Raw genomic sequence first — 23,197 nt, forward strand, 5'->3', positions numbered from 1 at the left:
GGAGGGAGAGTGGGCGGCTGGGGGAAGGGGGTTCGTGTGGTTATGGGAGCGTCTCTTACTTCCCTCCCCCTTCCCACTGATTACACACACACACACACACACACACACACACACACACACACACACACACACACACACACACAGGAGCACCACGTGCCTGGTACACTTGTCCTCCACTAATCGTATTACAATACGCCACAGCCTCCCACAAGGCGGTATTGACCATCGGAACCTAAATATTCCCGCCTGTTCTCTTGTCGTTTTCTTAGAAACGAACGAACGAACGAGAGAGAGAGAGAGAGAGAGAGAGAGAGAGAGAGAGAGAGAGAGAGAGAGAGAGAGAGAGAGAGAGAGAGAGAGAGAGAGAGAGAGAGAGAGAGAATCTGAATATCCAATAAGACTGACAATCACTGTGGCCGGAGCCAAGAATCATATATGTATATATATATATATATATATATATATATGTAAGATTCGATATCACATCACTGTTATTACCAATAGTCTGTCACACACATTCCCTACTGTGGTTACAACTAGCGTAATGCGTCTGACTAGCTGAAAGAAAACACAAACCAGTGATTCTGATAAAGAATATAATCAAAACAGTATTAATGAAAAGTTATTGAAACATTACAAAAGTTCTCTATCACAAATATTCTTCCCCTTTTTACATTAATTGAAATGACATGGACAACAGCCTGCCTAAGTCATGGCCACTCGAACGTAAGGTAAAATAGATATGAGAAGAAAAACCAAATGTAGGAAGGATTAGTTTGGTCTTGTCTAGTGTTTCTAAAGCCGACTCTTAAAACAGGAAAGGTTGTATGCCTTGTCCTGCCTTAGTTGTGAGAGAACCTGGAGGATTCAGCAAGAGGACGTCTGAGGTGGAGCACTAGAAATGGACTGAGGAATATGAAATGTTGGAGAGAGCCGCCTTTAGCGAGTTAGCTAAATACTGATCAGGTCAGAGGAGAGGAAGGATAGTTGAATTACAGAATCTGATTGAGATATTTTTTCTTTAAGAAAGAGGAAGATCTATCACATAAAGAAGTCAAAACAGTACATTTTCTCTTTATGATCTAGGAAGATCACCTCTGCATGGGAATCCAAGTAGAAATGGAGACAGAATGGGCTACAGGAGACGGGGGAGTATGTTTCACGACCCAGTGCGTTCTGTTCATGACGCGACGCGCAACGCAGCTACAGTGATCGAGCCATGACTGAGGCAATGAAGGCTTAATAGAAGTGATATGGGAGTCCTTCCACGTCAAATTAACCTCAACCATACGGCCGGCACAACTGGAGGCACCCTGGCTGGCGAATTACTACACTTTCTAAAAGAGAGTCTGTATGAATATGGCGCAAGAAGACGTCCGAGTCTTTCCCAAGTGCCAAAGTTGGAGTTTCGAGGCGGACAGAAGGAGATCGTGACTAGTCGAAGGTGCTGAAACAAGATTTTGATCGGAAGAAACCAAGGGGACCGAGATAATGCAAGTATAGCGAGAGAGTTTGGAGGAGGAGAATTCAAAGGTCATGTTACAGGAGAGGTCGAGTACGTTACAGAAGAGGTCGAATATGTTACAAGAGAGGTCGCGAAGATCTGAAACTCATGTTGGTGTTCAATTATTTGTTCCTGACTGTTAAGAATAGAGGAGGGGAGGGACATGACTCCACTGGGATCATCCAGGGGGGAGAATAAAGCCAACCTTTGTAATGTGTGTTGTGGACGTTGAGACCGACGCCTCGTGGCTGAAACTTAAATAGTCAAAGAGCTGCAAATAGTTGGATTGGAAGGTAAATGTACGGAACATAGAAGGAAACATCTTAGGCTAGCAGGATATTCCAAACCACGTGGAATCAAAGGTGAATTAAGAGTCACGAGGTGAACAATAGGTATTCTTGTACCGTTGGCGCCTTCCCCATTCTGCTCAAGAACTAAGGGAAAAAAGAATCGTATGAGTTACATGTCGTCAAGCGTTATGTGCGAGGTGGAAAGTGAGGCAGAAAGGAAAGACAGCAACCTGCTCAACAGAGAGGAACGTGACAGCCAATGAAATGATGGCTCAGTGCTCCGCCTTTACCACTACTGCCAACACCCAGAAGGTAGTCGTCATCCACAAGGATTTGAGGAGGTAAATCGTCGTACTCAAGCGGTTGAATCGTCGTACTCAAGGGGTTAAGTCGTCTCACTCAAGGGGTTAAGTCGTCTCACTCAAGGGGTTAAGTTGTCGTCTCACTCAAGGGGTTAAGTCGTCTCACTCAAGGGGTTAAGTCGTCTCACTCAAGGGGTTAAGTCGTCTCACTCAAGGGGTTAAGTCGTCTCACTCAAGGGGTTAAGTCGTCTCACTCAAGGGGTTAAGTCGTCTCACTCAAGGGGTTAAGTTGTCGTCTCACTCAAGGGGTTAAGTTGTCGTCTCACTCAAGGGGTTAAGTTGTCGTCTCACTCAAGGGGTTAAGTTGTCGTCTCACTCAAGGGGTTAAGTTGTCGTCTCACTCAAGGGGTTAAGTTGTCGTCTCACTCAAGGGGTTAAGTCGTCTCACTCAAGGGGTTAAGTCGTCTCACTCAAGGGGTTAAGTCGTCTCACTCAAGGGGTCAAGTCATTTTATTCAAAGGATAAATAAATACAAGAATCCTATGCTAAATAAAAGATAACAATTCAACAACTTATACTTAAAGATTTACTGTTGAATTGATTACATTCAACAGGTATTATCTTCAGGCATTTGAATGACTCGTCAATCTATCTATATCACTCTCAGAAAACTCAGTAACATGAATATTCAAGCATCAAAATAAAAGCTACAAGGATACAAACAACATTAACATTTCATATTCATAAAAGAAACAAGAGCGCCGGAAGTGCATGTATAAATATAAGATGACAAAATAGAGAAGAAAACTGTGTGGGTTGAGATGCGGTATCGTTGTGTGGTATGGTGTTGTGTGGTGTTGTGTGGTATGTGTGGTGGCGATGGTGTTGGAAGGGAAGAAATGGTGGTAATGATATGTCTCCCTCCTTCCAGGGGATCATACAACGTCTAGAAGCGATGGTGTTCGTCATACTGTGTCTCATTACTCACTCTAGTATGGTGGTCAGAGATGGTGACTACGAAAGACACGGGCCTGGGTTCGCGCCCTAGCTAGGGATGCAGCGAACCTAGCTGTTCATCCTCACCTTTAGAGCAGGTCGATAGATAAATAACTGATGCAAGCTCTGTGTGTGTGTGTGTGTGTGTGTGTGTGTGTGTGTGTGTGTGAGCTCTCTCCCCTAAAGGGGTAAAAACATTCGCGTACATTCAATTACATTCGAGTGAAAATTCATCTCTGGATAATACTGTGTATTTGTGTTTGATCCATACACTGTGAGAGAGAGAGCAGTGACTGTGTAGCATGTCATGTTGCAGCAACGTACATGCAATACCTCATCATACAGTGAAACTTCACTGTAGGAGTAGTATAATATCACAGTCTTATACATACATACATACATTATATATATATATATATATATATATATATATATATATATATATATATATATATATATATATATATATATATATATATAAGGCATATCTATCACGAATGCCTGACCTCAAGATAAATAGGCACCGGAGTAACTTTTTTTGTAAGGCAAGAGCATTGCAATGGTGTGGACTGACTGCTTTCCCCATACATACGACGGTATACGACCCTTGAGCACGACGGTATACGACCCTTGAGCACGACGGTATACGATCCTTGAGCACGACGGTATACGACCCTTGAGCACGACGGTATACGACCCTTGAGGAGAACGGTATTATCCCTTGATCTGACACTTAAGGTAAGAACTGTCTAAAACACAAAACGATATTCAGGTACGAAGAGAGAGAGAGAGAGAGAGAGAGAGAGAGAGAGAGAGAGAGAGAGAGAGAGAGAGAGAGAGAGAGAGAGAGAGAGAGAGAGAGAGCAATTGATAACGAACAATCCAAGAAGTAACAGATGTAGACTCCTCTGTAACGGTCTAACGGTAGGTAAACGGCGACCCTTATATAGGACCTTGGCCAGCAACTGTTTTAAGACGCGGGCCCCGTTAAAGGCCGTCCTTAACAGCTGGACTACCTCGTCCAGCCCATTCATCTCCAACTGTAAACAAGCCTCACTGTTGCCATACAAGTGGACCTTAATACTATACCATTATTCACGTTCCAGTGTATGATTCATCTAATGAATGATATATGGAAATGAGTACTTAAAAAGATGTTAGTCGTAACGTATACTTAGTAGGCAAAAACCTGTTTTCTCTGGAATACTAGTCATACTAAGAGTCTACTAATAAGCTTGTGAGAAATACCTTACATGGCAACCTTTCCAGCGACCTCTCTTGACCTAGCATCACCTGCCGCAGGGTTGCCAACAGGCCAGATTCCAGGCAGGGCTGACAACCTGGTCATGCCAGGCAAATAAAGGTTGAAATATAATACATTGTCTTAAGAATATCGACAAAAGATATCAGAGAACGAAATGGATGGATTTCACCAGAGAAAAATAATTCTACGTAAAACGCTTATTAAAGAAATATAGACTTATAATCACTGAAGATTTCTAATATATTTCCCAGAAGAATTTGACCTGACCCATAGAAATGCAAGAAATAAAAAAGAATCTATGATTCTCTTTAAATCATTATTGATCTGTTTGTCCGTCTATGCATATATCAGTGTATGTATGTATGTACGTATGTATGTATGCATGTATCTATGTACGTATGTATGTATGTATGTATGTATCTATGTGTGTATGTATGTATCACCTATCTACCTATCTATCTATCTATCTATCGATCTATCTATACTTCCATATCCAATTCCCAGTGTTGGATCACGTATATATAAACTCCACAACATCAAACACACACATCCTCAACCTCTGCTCAGTGTGTTAAAGTGAATCATGAACTTACACTTATAAAAACTCCTACTTCTATTTTTTTTTTAATTCCAGTCTGTATTAGAATATACAAGAATGTATAAAAAAAGGCTTGGATGTTATTTTTTGTTACTCATTATTTTCAATGTTTTTGATGAAAGATAATTTATTAACATTGATGATAACCAGTTACTTCAATATTGTTATCAAAATCCAAGGTCGACCATTCGGCTCAGTATTGGCCATTTGACTGGTCGACTGGGAGGTTCCTCCTCGACCAGACGACCGACTATGATCTCCCGACAAGTAAACGGAACCAGGAACAATGGGGTGGGGTTGAGCACTGGCCAGGAAGCCGCCACACTGCTTCATTCTACGTCTGTTTTCTTCCCTAGACCTTAGGAAAATAAGCCTAAGGAAAAGGACCGAGATGACCTGAACCCACGAAGAATGAACTAAATATCACCCCTAAATACAGACACCATAAGGGCTTAAATAGCCTTACACGCAGAGGATAAAAACACATTTGCATATTCGAGTCACTCAATTTTCGGCTTTATGTTATAGGGTAGGGAGGCTGAGATTTCACTGGGAAATATAGAGCTATATGGGGGAGAGAGAGAGAGAGAGAGAGAGAGAGAGAGAGAGAGAGAGAGAGAGAGAGAGAGAGAGAGAGAGAGAGAGAGAGAATTTCTGAGACGGAACTTACCCATGGGAAAACATTGACGAGGGATGGAGAAAGTGGCCTTGGGTACATCTCCATATGCCGACCGACAAAGGGATCGTAGAAAGGAAATAATTGATACATGAAGATAAACAATGAATAAAAGGCTTGTAAGGTAATTAAATATATATATATATATATATATATATATATATATATATATATATATATATATATATATATATATATATATACATATATATATATATATATATATATATATATATATATATATATATATATATATATATATATATATATATATATATATATATATATCAAAGTTCCGCTAATGTTTCAAAATCATGACGTTTACGAAATAAACTGGGCCTTATTCTCCTACCTCCATTCTGTCTCTAGTTCTCTGATGTCCACATCTTCACTATACACAACACTAAACTCCTACATCGTCTTGGATCATATATTTACGAGTAGTTAGATTCCTTTTGACCAGCATCTACTAGGAATAAATGTCCTGTATGATATACACAACATCACACTTCTAACATCTTTTCCAACAGCTTTCGGGACTAAGAATCCTTAAACTATCTAAAAACTCTCGACTTAAACATTCGAGAGGAAACATTCCATCATCTTCCATGATCCTAGAGCCTAATTGCATCATGTCGTCACTTAAGGACAAATATCCCAGGACTTGATTCTAACATCTCACAAGCGAGCCCAAATATCCCCCACTCTCTTAATCTAACATCCTGTAACTAAGACCAAACATCCCATACATGTTAACCTAACATCTCGCTGACCCATAACATCCTGTTACTTGAGGCCTGATGGCGTCATGCCCAGACAGATGAAGGCGTCAGAGAGGCATTACTTACTGTAGGATAGGGTGGAGTAGGAGGGTGATGGTGGCGTATCCAGGTGGAAGCCTTTTGGGGGAGTTCAGACCGGAAGGGTTAACGTGGGGGAGTGGGGGTGAGGGGGTAAGGTTCTACCTTAGCACCTGGTGGGCAGGCATGGTGGTTGGAGCACAGATTACCTTCAGGAGACACGCTCGTATCGTTAAGGAAGAAGAAGAAGAAGAAGCTTTTTGAATTATATACAGAATATATCCTCCATGTAACGCCCACTGTATTTACGACTTACGACCGTTATTCATTTTAAGGCAGTGTGTTAGATGAACTATGTATGTTATCTACAAAAAAACAACTATCTACCTGACCCTTACGTTCGAAAAGTCCTTTTGCTTCGACTAAAATACATCAGACACCACCATTTCCCCCATAGTGCGTCTGGAAATATTCCAAAACGCACAGATAATCTATAATGCATTAATAAACCTTTGAAGTATGTTAGCTACTATGCAAAGGGTACCTACTATTGTCCTAAAGTGCGTACACCTTAAACAGCCATACACATAAAGTACATCTGATAACTGCCATTTTTTAAAGTGCTTCGGCAGATCTCCCAAAAGTAAGTCAGTTTTTTCTCTCTCCCTCTTTAAAAGGGCATAAACCTGTCCCTGTTTTTTCCCCGAACGCATAAGAATCCGCCGACCCACTTTTCTACGGTTTTAATAACTCCATAATCTGATTGATCTCATGTTTTCCTTTTAAGACATTCACACGTCTACGAAATGATAAAGACCTTAAACATTTCCTTATATAAAATCATCTAAAACTGTTCTAAATGACCTCAACCATAACAAACCAAATATTAGAAAGCCTTGCAACCATTCAAGGCAAAATAAAACTCACTTGTTCCAGCTGTTCTGCCAAAATCATTTTTTTTCCAACGGAAGGAAAATAATGGAATTTGCAAATTATATTTGTTTGTTGTTAACTTCGTTAGTCTAAGCAATGGATATATACGAAAAAATCTCAGAATTCGCCACGACTTGGCCGACAGAGGATAATTTTATTTATACGAACCACTGCAGATATATTCAGTAGAGAAAAAATTTAATTATTCCCCCCCTGAAAATCAATATTTTATGAAAGTCGCAAAAAAGTAAAAATGATATAATGTGAGATCCGCTTTCCTGTCTGGGAGAGAGAGAGAGAGAGAGAGAGAGAGAGAGAGAGAGAGAGAGAGAGAGAGAGAGAGAGAGAGAGAGAGAGAGAGAGAGAGGGTGGATTCAACCAAAGTTCGCCCAGGACTATTCTTTACCAAAACAACCCAAATCAGCCAGACAAGGTGAGACAAACCATCAGCAAAACTCAACCTGCTGAACGCCCACCATAAACCATCCCTTCCTTATTCTCTCCCAGGTAACTAATGACCTTAAGCCAACCTGAATTATCTCACGAGGACCAAAACTACACCTGAACTTGCTTCTATATCATGTCATTAGAACCGTGTGAAGCCTAATTCAGGGGAGGCCTATTTGAACTGAGGTCTAATTAGGCAGAGGCCTAATTAACGGAGGTCAAAATTACCGGTGGCCTAATTTAGCCTACCACGTGTCACGAGGTACGTGGACGCGCGGGAACCTCCGGTCACGTGACCGGATCAGCTGATCGAACGTAAACAAAGGGAGCAAGGGTATTTATGGTGATCATATCAGCGTGTTTATCCTGTCTCTAACTGCCTGTCCTGCCTCTATCTACCTGTTTGTTCTGCCTCTAACTACCTGATTTTCTTGTTTATAACTGTTTGTCTTGCCTCTAACTGCTAGTTTGCCCTTCCTCTGACAGCTTGTTTGTCCTGTAACTGTCTGTTTGTAAGCTCTGGATACGAGGAGAGTGAGTCCGGTACAAAAGCTAGATTCTCTATTAAATGCTTCATTGCAAACTATCAATACACTAATCGCGCGGTGATATTGCGTATGAACTTATGTGTGCATGTGATGATTTACCTTTTCTGTATGCATAATACACACACATAACGCTCGTGGGAAAGGTCCAAACCGTCTTGCTCATGGGGTCAAACAACTGGGTCAATAAAGTAGTCTTGCTCATGAGGTCAAACAACTGGGTCGGTAAAGTAGTCATACTCATGAGGTCAAACAACTGGGTCAATAAAGTAGTCTTGCTCATGAGGTCAAACTACTGGGTCAATAAAGTAGGAAACATCGTCAGTAAAGTATGAAAACAAAACACGTCACCAACACAACTGTCTAAAAATAGGTGGGTACCTTTGAGAGGTTGACCTGACCTGATAACTGCCAAATGGCAGGCCGTTTGGGGCTTAACAAGGAGGAGGAGGAGGAGGAGGAGGAGGAGGAGAGGGGGAGAGGATGAGGGTGTTAACGGGAAGGAGAAAATGATGGACGGTAGATAGGAGGTACAGGGATGGAGGATAAAGGAGGAAAGATGAAGAAAGAAAAGAGACAATGTTGAATGAATATTACCATACGGAACAAGGCAATGAATAAATGAACCATCCATAACAACAGGACATTTTGTGGCCATGATAAAGTTGTACAACTGAAAGTAAGATATTCCCTAATGGGCAATTTCTATCTTATATAAAAAAGGACATATGTTTGAGGATCTGACAGGGATGGGTCACGACAATAGAGGTTGGGAGACAGACAGGCTTACCGGGGATATTTACGAGTAAAGTTTCCTTTCCTGTTACTCTCCCTTTCCCCATCAACCACCCCAAATAATTCCCACCCCATCAGCTCCCCAATCTCCCCCTTCCTCATCAAAACGCACCAGCAAATCGTCCCATTTTGCTTGCTGCTCACAACGTTTGCTCAGTCTTATCTCAGACAATGTAGGTGATGTGCCCACCACTATTCAGTCTGCTGTTTGCCCGGATATGTGATTAACGGCTTGTGTGTGTGTGTGTGTGTGTGTGTGTGTGTGTGTGTGTGTGTGTGTGTGTGTGTGTGTGATTCAATTATTGAGTTATCTCCATTTATTTATAAATTCATATATTCTTTATTAAAAAGAAAATCACACACACACACACACACACACACACACACACACACACATACACACACACACACACACATATATATATATATATATATATATATATATATATATATATATATATATATATATATATGATCAAACATTGTGGGTGAGCACGTGGAAGCATGACTGTCACCTACTTACTGCTAATATTTGTCCTATGACATAACTTTTCGAAACATATAAACTTTATATATACAGGACATAGCTATATTTGTGCTAGATTTGCTAGAAATATCCTAAAGAGCTTATTTGAAAAGGCTTAGATAGAAACAGAAGTTAACATGAATTGAAAACATTACGTGACTTTGTTTAAGGTAAATTATGGACAGATCACTCCACGGAATTTGACCATAACAATGCTTTACGTACACTGTGTGGTACAAGTTGATGGCAGGTACCCTTGACCCTATTAGCATGACAGTACGACCCTTGAGCACGACGGCTCAACCATGGGTAGGACGGTACGGTCAAAGACCACGACGGTGCGACCAAAAAGAGGACGACGGTACGACCAAAGATCACGACGGTACGACCCTTGAACACGACGGTACGACGGTACCATGTCTCCACATCTGTCCTTAACTATCGACGCTGTCCAGCCTCCTGTGAGCCAACAATCGACCCCTCGTCCTGGGTCAGTAGGCCTCAATACCTTGACCAAACCAGACCACACCTGACCTCGCCAAGGTCAGGTCATATGAAAGGCTGAGTAGATTTCCCATTGGCGCTGCACCACCCAGCGACAACCTTCCATGAAGTGCAAATATGTAATTTGCATACCATTGTTATGTTTATAATACTGAAGTTTATATATATATATGATTGTCATACGGCCCCAGAACCTTCCTATGAGGGTTCTGGGCCTTCAAGGTTGCCCTTCTCTCAGAAGGATAATTTGGTCTCCTTGGAACGAAAACCTCCTCGGCGAGATTGTACTCCTTTTCATCCACTTAAGATGATAATGTCATATCTATCTATCTATCTTATCTATCTATATCTATCTACATAGTTTTGCTTACTGTTGTTACCACATATTGCTTTATCATATATTCACTCCTCAGAGAGAGAGAGAGAGAGAGAGAGAGAGAGAGAGAGAGAGAGAGAGAGAGAGGGAGTGTGTGTGTGTGTGTGTGTGTGTGTGTTTTAGCAACCGTAAACCTTATTGTGACACTGCAAGTACGTATTTGGCACAATAGGACAACTATCGTACACTTAGCAGGGTGACGTTATCATCGTACACCTGGCAGGGTAACAGTACACTTAAAGACAAGTTCATATTATCATTGTACATTTGGCAGGGTAACATTATCATCGTACACTTAAAAAAGTAAGATTATCGTACACTTGGAAGGGAACTAACTCTCATACGTCCGGCAGGCCAACAAAACCACAGCATTTCAGGAGGACGTAACAACTATCGTAGAAGCAGCAGATGTTTTTTTCTTGCTCACCAGTATAACACATCAACCATTATCGTACTGATGGATTGGAAAGTGTTGCTACCGTAACAATCACCGTGTGACAGATAAGGTAACAGGCGAAATAAACATGCTCTGATCTTGACACACTTCAGATGGTCACAGAGAATATAGGGAATGAAAAAAAAGAAGAAATTGATTAGAACACCTTGGGTGTTTGCAGACCTGATCCTTAAAGATGGAAGGGTTAGATGAGGAGAGAAAACGAGGGAAGGCAGAGAATTCCACAGCGCTGTTCGACGTGAAAGAAAGAAAGAATATAATGGTCACTCCTCGTATGGCTGATCTTCACAGCTCACAGACACAAGGACTGAAATGAAAACCTGCACAACGGGAGAGATAAAACATCATGGTGGGCGGAAAGACTGGTGAAGTAGGAGGTGTGGTAGACACACAGGGAAACATCTATCATGTGCTTATGACAGTTTGAGTGATGCTGAGGCTGGAGTAGGTCTATTGGTACCAAGACTAATTAGATTAGGTAACTTGCATGTTTTCCAGTGAGGACAGTAATGGATGAGATGTTTTGGCTTTTTATCAACAAATACTTACTGGTATTCAGCTCAGTATTTTCGTATCACACACGCACAAACACCCACACAATATATATATATATATATATATATATATATATATATATATATATATATATATATATATATACATTTCATGCACGTCAGCGTGTTAGTAGAAGACATGGTGAATTAATCCCCCTTCTATATACCATAATAGGTATCTATACATCGTTAACAGTATATCTATTTACAGTAACGGAGTATCTATCTCTACACCGTAACGAGATATTTACATAACAAGGTAACAGATGTACAAGTTACACATCCTGCTTAAAAAAAACACAAAAAACTCGGGGATTAATACGACAGATTTCAAAACATGACAATACCACGTTCATAAAACTATCAGAACCATAAACATGTTACGATCCCAAACACAAAAAAAGAGAATAGAAATGTTGCAATATTATAAAACCCTTGTGCCTACGTGTACCTGGGTACTCTATTGCATCTGTACGCAGTACTGTACACGGAAGTACTCAGCATTACATAATTTGCCTGCAGTATCCAACTATATATATATATATATATATATATATATATATATATATATATATATATATATATATATATAAATGCTTCAAAAGAGAGAGAGAGAGAGAGAGAGAGAGAGAGAGAGAGAGAGAGAGAGAGAGAGAGAGAGAGAGAGAGAGAGAGAGAGAGAGAGAGAGAGAGACGGCTGTGGATGAGTGGTCAGAGCACTTGCATATGAAGGCCAAGGCCGCTAGTTCGAGCCCAGGTATTGGTGACCGCAAGATGACCTGACATGACCTTATGCGCCAATTTCATGAATTCCCTGTTAATGAAAATGACCCTTAAGAGCGTCTCTACGGCCGGAAATGGGAGACTTTGACTTTAGTAGTAATAAACAAAGACTGCAAGATGAAAATACACTATATTCCACGCATTCAGATGTTGGAGAACCGTAAGATGTTAAGAAAAGTAGTGAAAATATGTATTCATACATATGATATCAATATACGTCGTCAAACCGATATATATATATATATATATATATATATATATATATATATATATATATATATATATATATATATATATGCACTTCCTCTGAATGACCACTATCTTCAATCAGGTCTTTTTCCCTGCAAGACATTTCTAGAATCCGAGTGAAATACACATAGACACACAAACCATGAATACAGTACACTTAAATGGAATTGGATAAGGATGAGTGACCCTCATGACACTTACCTTGCCCGGGCGCTAAGTGGTGATTCATGACGGGCGTCTGATGACCTTGTTATACTCCCCTGCTCGTTCTACAACCAACTATCTGCAATGAGATGACCATAGTTAGTCCCCAAGAGCCACTGTGAGGGAAGAGAATGTTATATTTGTAAGAATAACACATGAAAAACTTAGAAACAATCTCAGAACATTGAAAACAAGATCGTGCAACGCAAAGGAACATTATGGAACAGTAAAAAGAACCCATAAAAATGATTTCCAACACTCAAGAAGTAACAATAACAATACTACTACTTCTAGTACTACTACTACTACAACTACTGATACTGCTACTACTACTACTACACTACTAATGTTACTGCTCACATTTACGAGGAGGTCTTACCTTTCCACATTCAGCTTTCCAGTACATCGACTCTCCCAGTATGACTCCTAAGCTTGACATTCTGGCCTTCGCCACATTGTAAGTTCTCTTTTTCCTTTTTTTTTATCAATTTCATTTCGGTTTCTCCTCTCGACTGCTTGCTGCCAGAGTGCCAATAACTCGACCATGTAATATTCGGCAAGCTACTGCGTCACATGTTTACTGCCTGGTCGCTGGCAACCCAAGGCCAGGCGGTTGTTCTGTCTGTTTCTTTCCCTACACCGTCAAGCTCTGGACTCCTTCTACCCTCTCATGTCCTTCCTAACACCTGACCATTCTTACTTGGGTGACGTTAACGATGCGTTCAAAAGAATCGACGACTATAAGGGAGCCCAGAGGCGAAAATAACGAAATAGGAGAGAGAGAGAGAGAGAGAGAGAGAGAGAGAGAGAGAGAGAGAGAGAGAGAGAGAGAGAGAGAGAGAGAGAGAGGAGTAATGTTTACTGTAACACGATAAGAAGGGAGAGGGGGGAGGAGGAGGAGGTGGTTCACGACGCACTAGATTCACAGGCCAGGGAGAGGCGAGGTCACACCTCTCACTACTCTCCCCTTACTCTGTACTTCCTCTCACTCACTCCCCAGGAAGGATATGTGTCTGGGAGGCATCTTCAAGCTATGTAGAAATGATGGAAGGGATAATGGGAAGGAAGAGATAAAAGGAAGGGGAGGAAAAGACCCAATCTCTGAATAGTAAATGTATACCGTATATACGATCTATCTGTATTTATCTATCGATCTATTTGTTTGTACATCTATCTATCAATCTATACGTAAAAGGTGTTACTGGATTTCGCCTTGTTTGTGGTTAGTCTCTGAATGAAAAGTCACCATCGGGGAAGGTGAATCACTATCAGAGTCGATTGGAATTACGGACCCGACTAACAACTCTGAAGGAATCCATCACTTTCCTGCTTCTGGAAGGAGCGCAGGCTTTGAGCTCCAGAAGCTTCTGGAAGAGAGAGAGAGAGAGAGAGAGAGAGAGAGAGAGAGAGAGAGAGAGAGAGAGAGAGAGAGAGAGAGAGAGAGAGAGAGAGAATGTTCTTATCCACGCTTATCGTGTAGATAGCCAAGAGAATATTCAGTGTGTGGTGGTTTGGCGTATGGGAGGGCGTGTGGTGGCGTGGGGGTATGGGAGGGCGTGTAGTGACGTTGGGGGGGATGGAAGGGAGTGTGTTGGCGTGGAGGGACGGGAGGGCGTGTGCTGGCGTGTGCCAGGGACCAGGCGTCAGTATATACAGTAACAGTAGAAGGCGCAGGCCAGGCTGAGAGGCTGGCTGCCCACACACCTGATCAACTCGCTATATACGAACTCATCAGACGTAACACACATCTGGCACACATCATACTCAACACACCTGAGGAATCACACCTGTCATATGGCACACATAACATCTGCCACATCTGTCGTAAAACCAGACAAATACCCGAGACATAACACCTGACACACACACACACACACACACACACACACACACACACACACACACACACACACACACCTGAAACCAAACAAGTCTGACACACACCTGAAACCTGACAAGTCTGACACACACAAATGATACTGCAATACAACACTCCTCACATGTCTATCAGACTCACCTCCTTGCATCTGACACATTACACGTGACACACCTGGTGCAAATTACATCTGACATATCTGGCATACATCATGACTGACACATTACTTATGACATACATCATACCTATAATATATGACACATCTGACATAGGGACACTTACAACGCCTGACGCAAACCAGAGACCACAATGACGCAAATTACACTTGTAACATCATACATATGACACATCACATCTGGAACATGTGACAAACATCATACCTAACAAATCTGACACACTTAACACTTGACACATCTTACTATATCATTATCTCATTGCCTCATTAGACTTCATATGAAATACTGATTCGAAATTATATAGTAAACACATTGAACCTTCATATAATCCTGCTTTGTTATCTTTGTATTATTGCTAGGTGTCATTCACCTTACATCTGTTATATATATATTCCTACGAGTCCACGGGGAAAATGAAACACGATAAGTTCCCGAGTGCACTTTCGTGTAATAATCATCATCATCAGGAGAGATACAAGAAAGAAATATAAGTTAGCTGATATACAAACTTCAAAAAAACATGGGGAGGGGAAAGCCATATCTACAGGTGATCTCTCAGCACAAGTAAGGCTCCAGACACCATTGTTTAGTACATGGAACAATGGTTATAGATGCAGAGACCATTGTTATGACTCAGAACCACAGTTTAAGGATCTACAAACCGTTGTTAAGGAAACGAAACCATGGTAAAGGTTGGAGAGAACATTGTTAAAGACCAGACACCATAGTTAAGGCTCCGGTAACCATTGGTAGAGCTTCGCAAACCATTGCTGGTGATAAGGTACCATAAGTTTGGCTAAATGAATTTCAAACTTCATATTTCTATGAAAACAATATCTTAACGCTAAAGAAAGTTAATAAACATCTTCACAAAACTCATTCTAAAGCTCATGTTACTTGTACTCGACGAAGAATGAGACAATTAGATCGACTATGACAGAAAACGAATGTGGGTATGTTTGGTTACATGGTCTTTGGCGGTATCGACACCTTGTTTGTTACCCCAAGGGGTGGTGATAGCCAGATCCCCGGGGTAATATGGCCAGGTCTCAAGGGGGTAGTGGTGGTTAGGTCCCCATGGGCAGTGATGGGCAGGTCCCCAGGGGTAGTATTACATTGTTGGGTCCCTGGGGGGTATTGGTGGCCAAGTTTCCTTGGGGGGAGGTAGTGATGGCCAGGGCCATGGGGGTAGTGGACGCTAGGGGGTAATCTTACCCCAAAATCCCCAGAGGTAATGAGATCCCTAAGGTTAGTGAAGACCGGAGGTAATGTTACCCAAGTCCCACAGGGATAGTAGTGTGGGGGGGTTAGCACAGGGGTACGCGTGTGCCCGCAGCGGTCTACCTCCCTCCCTGCCGTGTTTGGCCCGGCCACGCTCGGCCGGCCAAACGATCGCCAGTTTCCCTGGCCATCGAGATCACAACCTTCCTCAGCCCTCCGTCTCTGCCAAATCTCCATGGCTTCGCCACCATCAACACAGATGAGCTATCATCACCAACAGTTTCTCTTCAAATACTGTAAAGTCAACTATAACCCGAGGAGAAAAATTGGCTCTGAAGAAGAAACCTAGAATACTCAGAATAACGCTAAAATGAGCGGTTGTATAAAGAGATGTGGCATGAGTAAGCGCGTGCGGGCGAGGGCACATGCCGCGTGCTGGCGGGTCCGCGCGGCGCCTTACCACCTGGTCCTTACGCGCTCCCACTGGGCTTCGTTCAAGCCAAGCCAGTCTAAGGCTTCACTCAATTTCCTCCCAAGAGCCAGCAGACGCTGGTCATCTCGCAAGATGGGACTGGTCTGGGAGGGAGAGGTTGGGATAGAAGAGAAACGTCAAGATGTGGTCAGTCAAGTGAAGCTTGGGGGACCAGATAATGACACAATGATGCTGGTATCTTGGACGAAAAGATGTGATGAGCGTCAGATGGGAAAAGCTTAGCAGGTTACCTCCCTCCATCCCTCCCTCCCTCCTTTTCCCTCCCCCCACCCCTCCTTAACTACTCCAGACCCTCGTCATACCACCTCCCCTCCTCAACCCTCCCTCCCTCCCTTACATCTCATGCACCTCCGACTGATTCTCTCCCTCATCTCCCTCTGCGTACCACAAGGCGAAAAGCTCTTCATTAGGTACTCGTATGTACACCCGCTGCCATCAAGTAAAATGTCGTAGGTAACTCTCTCTCTCTCTCTCTCTCTCTCTCCCTCTCTCTCTCTCTCTCTCTCTCTCTCTCTCTCTCTCTTAGTTTATTCATCATTCGCACCAATTACCCAACCTTTCTTTTTTCTTATTACTTTCTAAGTTTTATGTCATATACTTTTGGGGGTAATGTTTAGTTACTACTTGTTGATGTAAAGGATCTCTCGTACTCATGTAATTTGGCGTACAAGTTTACATTTTGCTTGAAAAGAGCTGATGTAATGATGTTAAACCGAGTTTCTCAAGGTAGTTTTACTCTGAACTGTTTAACGCGTCGTTACCTACATAACAAAGACTTTAGATAGACACTACCAGCACAAAGCCTTCTCCCCCGACGCAAGCCATCGAAAATGTAATTTAGCTTAAACCCAAATGATTAATTGAGAAATGCTCATATCACAGACCAAGTGCTTACGATTCATATGCAAATCACATCTGGAGATTACAAAATGCAGTGTGGCCAACACCCGCGCCCTCTCTGGGGATTCAAAAAACCCGCGCATTGGTCTCAACAACTCCGGCGCTGCCATATCGCTCCATTGGAACACTATGTATACCAAACCGATAAGATGATAACATTCTAGACTAGTCACTCCGCCATTAAAGTTATGGGCAATTCATGATTTCATCATGATTGTAAAATCCGTTCAAGAATGATAGTTAAGGTTATTATGAAGTGGCACTAGGCGACACAGTTTGTGAGCGTAATTGGAGAACCGGCGGGAAATCCGAATGTATGAGCCATGTGTTCGTCTTAGAGAGATACGCCCGTCCGTTCTTTTACGATAATGGAGTCTGTCAGCGAGTTGTGGTCCCGACTGTACAACTTTGTGATAATGGACTCTGTCAACGAGTGGTGAGCCCATTGGACAACTCTCTACAACGCCAACGTTCATAAAAAAAAATACACAAACGTGATAATCTTGATTTGAAATAGAAGGATCCTTTGTGACTAAAGCAGTGTGAAGAGATAACTATCAACCTTATTTGCATTACTAAATTATAGACTTGCTGTTTTTGATTCTCAGTAACACAGCTTTTCTCCTAAGGAAAATGGAGGTACTTATAGATTTGTCCAATAATGTCACCACACAAATTGTCATTATTATTGAATAGCAGTCTTCTGAAGTAGTGATGCCATATTACGTCTATGAGATTATGTAATCTGAGGAAACAGACGTGATAGAGCCGTCATAAAAATCATTGAATACACAGCCCTTAAGCACGACCGTACAAGCCTTTGGTAATGAAGGCCTCGTTCTTTGACCTGACCCTTAAAGTTCAAGTCATAGACCAAGTCATCAAATCTAAGGGTCGTACCGTCGTACTCAAGGGTATTAAAGTCGTGTTCAAGGGTCGTAACGTCGTGTTCAAGGGTCGTAACGTCGTGTCCAATGTTCGTAACGTCGTGTTCAAGAGTTGTAACGTTGTGCTCAAGGGTTGTTAGGGGCATTGTTAAGATACGGGTGTAGTGAACAGTGAAGATAAGGGCATTGTTAAGGGTGTAGTGAATAGTGAAGATAAGGGCATTGTTAAGATAAGGGTGTAGTGAATAGTGAAGATAAAGGCATTGTCAAGATGTGGGTGTAGCGAAGAGTATAGTGAACACAAATTCATCTAAGGCTGGTTCAAGGCCAACCGCAAGCTGCTATTGAACCAAGCTTAGTGTAGATAAAGATATCGCGAAGACAGGATGTGATGGAGATAAGGATGTAGTGAACGTAAGGAGAGGTTGTGAAGATGGTGTAGTGAAGATGATAGTGTACTGAAGACAGGCGTGATGAATATGACTTTTGGAGTGAAATGAGGTATGAGTGAATATGAGAATGGAGTGAGGATCACGATGCGGTGAAGATAAAGGTATAGTGGAAAAGATGAAGGTGTTGTGAAGATGCAAATTTAGTGAAGATGTAAGTTAGCTAGTTAAGTTGGACTCTTTGACTTGTTTGTGGGATCAACGTATAAGATCTCATAGCGAACTTATTATGAGGATATCTTGTGGGAAAGTCGTGACAGTAAAACCGCTGATGTTGGTCAAGATAACTCTGCTAAGAACAGTCTTTGATAAATCTACCATTAATGACACGTCAAAGATAACACTAAAATAACCACTAATAACATCCAGTGAGAATAACAGAAGATAAGACCCCAAGACTCGTCAGTTATAAAGCAAACAGTGAAAGAGATAACAAGAAGAGTATTGTTATAACATATCATCTAACAATAGTGTTATCCAGAAAAGCTAAAGCTTTATGAGTGGCTAAAGTGAATGTTAAGTAGTCGGCTTAAACATTCAATGGTGGTGATATGCACCCCCAGAGAATTATACTGAGTGAAGGTATCCTCCCCTGATAATTCTGGGGGTGCGAAAGGGTATGCTAGTACAGTCCCACTTTACATGCTTCTCTTCCCAACTTTTTTCATTCTTTGTTCTTCTTTTCTCGTATTTTCTTCCCTTCTGATCTTTCTGTTTTATTTACAGTTTGTAAATATGTTATCATTCTTCCTCCCTACTGATCTTCCCTCCTTCTTGCCTTCGTTTCTAATTTATCACTTGAAGCGGAGAGCCTGAAGACCGCCTGGTGAGAGCCACTCTCTCCCGGGTCAAAGGTCACTCACTCTGCGATAGCTTAGGGTCTTTCCTCCTCTATGTAAATTAAGGTCAATCTCCCTGGAAAAACTAAGATCATCCCGTATAAACCTGAACCTGTAGGGCAGGTCATCATGTCCCGGGGTTGTACCTATATAGTTAAGTGTCGTGTTTAAGGGTCATACCGTTGTGTTCATGGGGTTATGACCCTGAAGCTAACCGGTGAACTGCCCTGTAATCCTTCGTAATTAAGCGGGAGAGAGAGAAAAAAATGTCCCCACTTATCATAACGAAAGTCATTAATGTCATTATATGTATTTATAAAGAATATACCCAGTGGCTTGCTGCTACTTGAATTCGTTTGTAATTCTTCATGTTCGTTTGTACTATCGTTACAACGGAGATTGTTTCCGTCACTGTTAATGAACATTCGAAGAAGTGAACTGTTAAAGGATGGTCAGCCTAAAATGGCTTAGTAAACAGAGAGAAAAATTGAGGGTAAAGATGGAAAGGGATGAGACAGAAGGGTAATGGAAGAGGAGGTAATGTAAAAGAACTAATGGGAGGAAGAGGAGAACTAACAGAAGAGGAGGGAGGGGAGGAAGCAGACGAAAGAGAAGGATAAGGAAGAGAGGGAAGCTGTTAGAAGTGAAGAGAGGGGGGGGTGTGTTGTGGGAAAACTGACCCCCACATTACCAGCACAGTTTCCTTTTCATTACAGGTGATAATACACAAAACAGATCACAATAAACGAACACTGAATATCAAAAAGGTAACTCTAATCAAAATCTCGTCAATATGAAGAGGGGAAACGCAAAACAAAAATAATTCAAAACACCATTACGAGGTATAGAAAGCAAATGAATCAACCATTAATAGTTCCCTGATCAATGTAACAGCAAAAGATAGCGCACTGAATAATGATATACGATGAAAGACAGCAGAAAAAATCATGAAAGCCATTGAAATCATGATAATGATGCAGTGATATATTACTAGAGCAAATAAAAAGAACGTCATGAATCATCTTGAAAGAAAGTTAGAGACAAAAAAAAGTCGGAGAAAACGGAGTGTCGAGTGGAACAAAAATGGGGAGCGTGTGGGGAAGAACAAAGTATATAACATGATTGGGGCCAAAGTGGCAACAAAGGCGAGGTGATAATTAGCCCATATGTTGGTGGGAGGGATATATAGCCAAGTCCTGGGAGACTTGGGGGTTAGGGGGGAGAGTGGCTGTATGAGATGAGAGAATGGGGAGGAGGAGGAGGAGGGGAGGAAGGGGGAGGAGGAGAGGCATAAGAAAAAAAGTAAGATGGAGTTCATGACAGGATAAAGATTAAATGATATATAACACACGGAAACTAGGGGAAAAAACAAAAACAAAAACTAAATGGTAGACAGCGAGGGGAAAGATCAAAGTGGAAGAAAAAGAGAGAAAAGTTTCATTACAAAACTAGTCTAAACAACGTTCTTGATGTCAAAAATGAGAGCAGTAGAGACGGAAAGTGTAAGTGGTTTAGCTGGAATTTGGAGGTCAGACAGATTGAAGATGTGGGAAGGTTAAGCAACGTGAAGAAGTCATTAGATAACAGGCTGGTCTGAATGATGTATATATGGCAACACAATAGAAGGTACAACAAGGAGAGGAAGACTTACGGAAGAGATGGTTAAATAGAGTGAAAGATCTGTTTGAGGCTAAGGGATACTTCAATAGGAACCGGATGCAATGGAGGCATTGTATACATGGAGGTTGTATGAATGGAGACGTGTGTCTTGCCCGCAACAGCTCTACCGTGAGAACTAGAGATTATCAGACGTTGATCTTAATTGACGGATCAACTTAACATGTAAAGTGAAAAAGTGAGAGGCACTTTTATGAATGTTTAAGTTCACGTTTCACTTTGACACACTAGGCAGGGGTTGAGGAAGTGAGGATGAGGACATGATTATAGATAGATAGATAAGCAAATTGATGGATAATGAGATACATTAATAGATAGGCAGATAGACAGAGATAAATTGATAAGTATATACATAGGCAGAGTGGAAGGTAAGTAGAAAGATAGATTAATAATTCTTGATATTAACATATCATATGAGACATCATACTGCAACGATTCATAACTTAATATGTATAAAAAATTATTTACTTCATATTCATTTGTGTGATGTTATCATTTACAAACATAGGTAGATAGTTTATTTTACAGAAGTTCTCACTATGAAAAAGGGGTTTCAACGCCGACTTTATCATATTTAGGAACTTAATCTCTTGACCACGACGGTACGAGTCTTTAGCATGACCATTAAGCGCATCGGTACGACCCTTGGGGCAAATGACCATCAAACTCGAGGGCCACACTGTCATGCTCAAAGGTCACACCTCATGCTTGTGTCATACCGTCGTGCTCAAGTATCGTACCATCGTGCTCAAGTATCGTACCCTCTGTGCTCAAAGGTCTAATCGCCGTGTTCATGGGTCAAATTGTCGTGCTGAAGGATCGTACTGTATTACTGATGGGGGCTAAAGACAAGCCTATATCCTAAGACAAGACTTGGAAAGTTGTCTTCTGCCTCACAAAAAAATAGGTGCCTCATATCAAAATAAGACCAGGGAACCCGAAACGGAACAATATTATCAGCCCATTATAAAGATGAGGAGATGAAACAAGCGATGTTATTCATGTCTCTCTGTTAAGATTTTGTAATCATGTGATGAAACCGACAAGATACAAAGCTCTAGCAAGAAAGGCATGAATGTTTAACTTCATCGCACTATGTGTTCTCGACTATACTGCTCACTTTGTGTTCTCGACCACACTACATCTCTGCCACACGTTATGTTGTCTCCTTAATGATAAACTGAGTACTGTTGTTATGATCTAAAGACTATCATTAAACTTATTCTTGTTTATGTTCATTTTTGATGTGATTTCCTGGAAAAGACGGAAGAGGTGGAGACAAGATGTGAGGGAAGAGAAGTAGTGGAAGAGGAGAGAAGAGGGAGGTAATGCGAGGAAGGAGGGAACAGGAGGGGAAGGATGGAATAAGGAGGGTTAGGATGGCACAGGACTCAGACGGGTACCTCAAAATGCCCACAAGGGCTTCGCTGAGGTGCAGTTAATTCATAAACTAAAGGGTTAACCTCGGCTGGCCTGAATTACTTGACTCCCGATGAATGAGACAAGAGACAAGACAGCCAGGCAGGAGGGAGCAGTCACAGATATATATATATATATATATATATATATATATATATATATATATATATATATATATATATATATATATATATATATATACATACATATATGAGAATGTTGAGGACATATGCATTTATTCATGGAAATAACTAAAAGGGAAAAGGAAACTTCAATTTACAAACTTATACATCATCAAAAGATACATAGCGTCTTCACGGGGATACAATATACATATATTGGCTCTTTCCGCAAAATCTCCTCAAAATTCACTCCGATAACTCACTGGTGTTTGATAAACATGTTAATGTAGACTACAGCAATGATCATACTGTAGACCACAATAAAGGATCCACTG

The 23,197-nt window shown here is 41.3% G+C and overlaps 1 protein-coding gene across 9 annotated transcripts in view; it reads right to left on the bottom strand.

The window, feature by feature from the left end:
- Nucleotides 1-23,197, bottom strand: part of pros (homeobox protein prospero) — an 844,893-nt gene that overhangs the window by 202,605 nt on the left and 619,091 nt on the right. For all 9 annotated transcript variants that reach the window (XM_071660582.1, XM_071660580.1, XM_071660581.1 and 6 more), the window contains one exon: nucleotides 12,801-12,882. In XM_071660582.1, the coding sequence (XP_071516683.1) occupies nucleotides 12,801-12,828 (28 nt within the window). In that variant the 5' untranslated portion in view covers nucleotides 12,829-12,882. The remainder of the gene's footprint in view (nucleotides 1-12,800; nucleotides 12,883-23,197) is intronic.

This window comes from Panulirus ornatus, chromosome 72, assembly GCF_036320965.1.
Source record: "Panulirus ornatus isolate Po-2019 chromosome 72, ASM3632096v1, whole genome shotgun sequence".
In the NCBI taxonomy this organism is placed as follows: domain Eukaryota; kingdom Metazoa; phylum Arthropoda; class Malacostraca; order Decapoda; family Palinuridae; genus Panulirus; species Panulirus ornatus.